The sequence below is a fragment of the Crinia signifera genome, chromosome 8 (genome assembly GCF_055691185.1).
Source record: "Crinia signifera chromosome 8, ASM5569118v1, whole genome shotgun sequence".
Lineage (NCBI taxonomy): Eukaryota > Metazoa > Chordata > Amphibia > Anura > Myobatrachidae > Crinia > Crinia signifera.
Window position 1 is genome coordinate 113651565 of NC_139224.1, and position 6000 is coordinate 113657564.

Consider the following 6000-nt stretch of genomic DNA (forward strand, 5'->3'; position numbering starts at 1 on the left):
ACAGAGGTACTGGGTACAGGTGCAGGTGCAGGTGGTCCGGCAGTTGGCTGAGGCTTAGGCTGAGGCACGAGGCACAAGACATGAGACACAGGACACGAGGCACAGGACACGAGGCAATGGCTGTAGGAAGCTGTGGCACAATACACGAGGCACAGGACACGAGGAAATGGCTGAAGGAGGCTGAGGCTGAGGCACAGGACACAAGACAATGGCTGAAGGAGGCTGAGGCACAGGACACGAGGAAATGGCTGAAGGAGGCTGAGGCACAGGACACAAGACAATGGCTGAAGGAGGCTGAGGCACAGGACACGAGGAAACGGCTGTAGAAAGCTGAGGCATAAGACACGAGGTAACGGCTGTAAACTCCTTCCAATACTCAGACAAGTCAGATAGGGAATGACCAGCCCTGAGTACTGGTCTCAGAGAGAATATATAGGCCAATAACAGGTGTCTCACATGAGCAATTGTCTCTAACACCAGGCACCTGATCCCACAGAGTCAAGAGAGACCAGTCCAACAGGTGCCTGGTGCCCCCTAGTGGTAGTACACATGAAAAAGGCAAACAGACATAACAGTTAATACTGTGATTATCTGAAGTTAGACAAGTAACGGCTAGCCGTAATAGTAATCTAGTGGAATATAGACTTACCTGTAGTTGAATTTCTCGCACCTTAAATGTGGAGTACCTAAGAGTAAAATACGCCAGTTAGAAATCTGTATAAGGCCACCGGTAGTGTCATTATTGCACAATAATATTAGTAAATTTACTGCAAAGGTTGATAGGAACAGGAGGGTAACTGTTTAGAGTATACATTATTGAGAGGAGGTAATAAGATTGGTTTTTGTTTATAGCACACTACTATAGTATTGTATAACCTTTATCTTTATCATAGACATTCCAGCAGTCGGACTGAGTGACTACAAGCTCCGGCCCAGTATAATAAAACTTTGAGTTGGATGTCCATGCCGTTGTTTATGCTATTCATTCTGTGTGGATTTGCTATGTATAATCGCATTCCTTGGTTGTAGGATCATACACCTCAAAGGGCGGTTCCCCAAGCTCGCCCAGCCACTGATGCCCACATATATAGGTATCCAACACCACTATCACTAAATCTTGGGGTGGAGGCACTTACAGTTAGAAATCACAACGTCAGGATTGAAGACAGCGTTACAAAAATGTTTTTATTTTCTAAGTGTTTAGATATTTACAGTTATACAGTAATTAAACATGAGGAAAGAGTAGGATAACAGTCTACTAAAATTCTGTAAACTACTTTGAAGAAAATTTTTATTATTGGCCCTTCTCCATTTCAAACACCTGGACCTACTTACTGGGCATTGCTTGGACATTGCAATGTCCCTGCTTGGACATTGCAAGGAGAATATACTTGCTTTATTTACTACTTATTGTGTTTAGTTTTCCCCCTATGGCTCCTGTAGTCCATCCTGGACACTCTCCCGAGCTGAACCCTGGCTACCTGGCCGTGAGTGTCTGCCTCAAAACCCTAATACCTTAACCCCATTGCATAACTTAATCCTAATACAGTAACACAAACCACTAAACCAACCCTAATACACTATCCCTAATATTCTAACCCTGAAGGGCAGACTGGATGGGCCATTTGATTCTTATCTGACATTAAATTCTATGTTTACTCAAATAGGTCTCTTTATATATACCTATATCATTATAATACTACAGTATATACAGTTGAATATAGATATACACCATTCATATAGAAGATGCATCTGTGAAATTGTCCTCCTTACATCTTTATTTTCAGTTGCAAACATCTTAAGTGCAAAGTCATGTCTATGGTTAGATCTTCTGTACTGTATAAATGTTTCCAGAGAAAAGAAAACTAAGGGGGTTATTCTGGTTGATTCGCTCGGATGCAAATTTGCATCCTTGCGAGTCAACCTAACCCCGCCTTGCGAATGGTGGTACGCCGGCCCACCGTTCACAAGGCGCGTTCCTTTGCATTGGCCGTGAATGGATGTTTTGCAGTTTGCAGTGAACTGCCCACATCATTCGTGATGTGGAACATGCATGCATATGTAAGGGTGCATATGCGTCCATGTTCAGATGGAAGTGGGCGGGCAGCTGACATCGGGTGGCCTCATTAGCATAATAACTCCCAGCGTTCTCATGGGAACACCCATAAAACACTGGGCGGTCACATATGCTAATGCTGCCTGCTGCCCTAGGCCCCTCTCCGCCCCCACCTGCTGTCCTGGGTGCGTGCACCCAGTGATCAGAGTATTCGCAGTGGGTGCACGCTCCCTGCGTATGCACATGAGTAGAAATGCACATGCGCAGTAACAAAACATCCCCATGCGAATGAACGGCCGCAGCAACGGACCTGAATATTGTCCTAAGTCTGATAGCAGGTCCTATAGAGCTTTCATAGTGATGTCTCCTAAAATTTAACTAAAGTCTCTTATAATTATAATTCTCTTTGTAGGATCTATTTCCATGAACCCTCCACGTCCGGAAACTGTTGATGATGCTCTTAACTTGGGAGACTTCAGTAGGACAGCTTCAGGTGGTTCTTTTGTGGTATCTAACGTCCCTGCAGCAGGAAATCAGCCAGATATATATAAACCAGATAAAATAACTGACTTAAAGGGAGAGATAAAAAACCAAAGCGTTGTGTTATCCTGGACAGCAACCGGTGATGATCTGGACCAGGGAAATGGTGAGTAAAATTGTGTTATGAATAAGAATGTTCTTTCTTGCAGTCTGTACATTTTAAAACTGTATTTTTGATTTATATATCACATTTATCACCTACATAAATACATTCGGTCGCACGGAGGACGGAATGAATCTGAATAAGGTCCCATGTGTATATTACACATCTTTTGCGTGCAGTGTCATGTGTCAATGAACAATAAATTCTTAAGAAGACTCCCCACATAATTGTACAAATAACATAGGCCCTTATTCTGGTTCACTCGCAACGGCAAATTCCTTCTCAAATGGACAAAACCATGTGCACTGCAGGGGGGGGGGGAGATGTAACATGTGCAGAGAGATTAGAATTGGGTGAGTTATTTGGTTTCTGTGCAGGGTAAATACTGGCTGCTTTATTTTTACACTGCAATATAGATCTCACTTTGAAGTAAAACCCCACCCAAATATATTCTCTCTGCACATGTTATATCTGCCCCACCTGCAGTGCACATGGTTTTGTCCATTTGAGAAGTAATTTACCCCTGCGAGTGAACCAGAATAAGGGTTCACTTACTTCAGATAGTATGAATTGGGTGCCCAGTAGCCAGTAGCACACAGTATGCATATTTAGGGTGGGATGCAGTAACATCCGCCGTCCCACTTTACTCCCCTCCGCCGCCTACCACAGCGATACTAATTGCATATGCTCTAACATATGCTATTAGTATCGCAAAGGGCAGCTCTTGTGGTAAGCTTTTTGAAGCAGCCAGCGGAGGGTGAGCAGGTCCCCAGCGGCTTAGCCCCTCTTCCTACCCAGCTGCTGCTGCTGCAGGAAGGGCTCCGCCTCCTCCTCCCTGCACCCGGAAGAGGATGTACAGTGCAAGGAGGAGGAAGTCACTGGCCCAGGCAGCACTGCACTGTGCTGACCGGACACAGGTGAGATGGGGTCAGTGGGGGTCCGTGCAGGATGGCGGCGGGTCGCAGTAAGAAGCCTACAAAGGGCTTCTATAGATGAAGTTTTGTGTCAGTTTTCCAAAAGCTAACAACACTGGAGAAATCATCCCCATTCCACGGTCTTCATAAACCTATATGCAGGGGCATTACTAGATCTGTGTGGGGCCCAAATTTTGCCACATTAGCACTTTACATTTCTATTTTAGATTCAACGTTGCAAATAAATTGTGTTACATGAGAAATATTAGCTACATTACAGTTGAATTACTGCATGTGAATTTTTATTTTGAGGTTTTCATAGTACAGTACAGCACAGGTAGCACAGGGTAGCACATATGCCTAATAGCTCTAGGATATTTATTAAATTCCCACCAGGATCCCATCTGCATGCAATAGGATCCTGTGGGTGCACTCTTTGTTTGATCAGTGATCAGTGGCAGATTTTACCTGAAGCCCCACCAGTAAAATCTGCCGCCCTGTTAAGCATCAGCGCAGTGCTGCTGAGACTGCACTGGCTTCATTGTGACCAGCAATTACTTCCTATTGGAAGTCCTATCTGCCAATCACTGTAAGTAAAGGCAGTCCCATTGGAAGGCGTTTCCTCCATTTCCTGCAGCCAATGCAGCCCATAGAAGACAGGCATTCACAAATTTGCAGTACCATCTCCGCTACTGCACATGCACTGGGCCCGGTGCCTACCAACTGCATTGTACAGGTGCCAGGGCCCTGGCCGGTGGTGGGGACAAGACAGCGGAGACCCAGCAGTGTGGCCAGCAGTAGCCATCTTCCTACGCCCAAGTAGGAGACGCCTCTGATAGGTATGCTTCTAGCAGTGAAATGGTTTCTTCACACAATCCACAAACATACTGAGTACTTACAGTACGTGAATACCTAAATATTCTCTATACAGAACTGCATAATATAGCGGCAAGCTATAAATAAACAATAGTTTTAGTACATTACCGAAATGGCTTTTTAAATAAGACATAACAATATTTTTATATTTGAGGTAGGAAATGATTTACTGTATTTAATTTTTTCTACAGCTTCAAGCTATGATTTAAGAATGAGCACCAAACACATTGACCTCCAAAACAACTTTGATGGATCAACCCCAATCAATGTCTCCAACATCTCTCCTCTGCCTGCTGGGTCAAGAGAAACATTCACATTTGTACCAGAAAATATTGTTATTCAGAATGGAACTATTTTGTATTTTGCTATAATTGCTATTGATAAAGTGTCCCATAAATCAGATGTATCAAACATAGCCCAAGCAGCTCTCTTGCTTCCTCCAGCATCAGCTCCGACAACACCAGCTCCCACGACACCAGCTCCCACGACACCAGCTCCCACGACATCAGCTCCCACGACAACAGCTCCCACACTAGCTCCCACGACACCAGCTCCCACGACAACAGCTCCCACACCACCAGCAACTAGCACAGCTCCTCCAGCTAATGACAATACAAAGAAGATTAGTATAACAGAGGTGACAGCGATTGTGTGTTCAGCTGTAGTTGTTATCTGCATTATAATAAGTATTACGGTCTGTATTGTGAGCTGCCAGAGGAAAAAGGAACCAGCAACAAGAGTGTGAAACACAAAAAAAAATGACATTCTGTTTAATTTAATTGTACTGTATGTCACTTATTTTGTGTTATGTTCCCCTTAACGTACTGTACAGCGCTATGTAATACATATGCACTTTTTAAATAAAAGGGATTCACAAAAATAATAAACTATATATTACAAGCAATAAATTAAATATAGCAAGACATCCAGTTGTTCTCATAAATGTTTATGCATGCGATGTTGTTGTATTCATTACACTCCACACTGGCTTTTTGCACTGTATAACTACTTATTAATACTACAGTCCAGTTATCTATTTATATCTATCCGTCTATCAAGGTATACATCTGTACATTCCTGTATTCATTACCTATAACAATGGGCCTGATTCAATTTCAGAGTTGGATGCAGTACTGATGTATGCAGTTGAGTGATTTTTGTTACTGGGCATACATGAAAAGTCCTTACTACACACACACAAACCCAGTGTGTGATGGCGCACTGTACCCATTTACTTATAACCTCACTATTTCCTGAGACAGCTTCTGTACTCGATGGGCAGTTCAGGGTAGGGGCTGGAAGGAGACCTACAGATGTAGCGCCGCTCATTTAGCCTACCTACGGGGGTTATACCGCCAACTTACCAAGGCGGTCCATGGCTAAAGGCGACGAAATATATTATAACAGCGTGGCAATTGGAGGTCTAGGGGTACTTGAGTCCCGGACCTGCATGGAGATGGGTCCCGGATGGCAGCATTTCAGTTAATACCAAGCTGCCATAGACTCACACC

General features: G+C 43.8%; 1 protein-coding gene across 1 annotated transcript in view; it reads left to right on the forward strand.

Moving 5' to 3' along the window:
* The window catches only part of LOC146027274 (calcium-activated chloride channel regulator 1-like), a 57009-nt gene extending 51660 nt beyond the window's left edge, over positions 1 to 5349 (forward strand). Inside the window, exons 13-14 of the mRNA XM_083158214.1 lie at positions 2469 to 2702; positions 4681 to 5349. Coding sequence (XP_083014340.1) covers positions 2469 to 2702; positions 4681 to 5234 — 788 coding nt within the window. The 3' untranslated portion in view covers positions 5235 to 5349. The remainder of the gene's footprint in view (positions 1 to 2468; positions 2703 to 4680) is intronic.
* Positions 5350 to 6000: the final 651 nt, after the last annotated feature.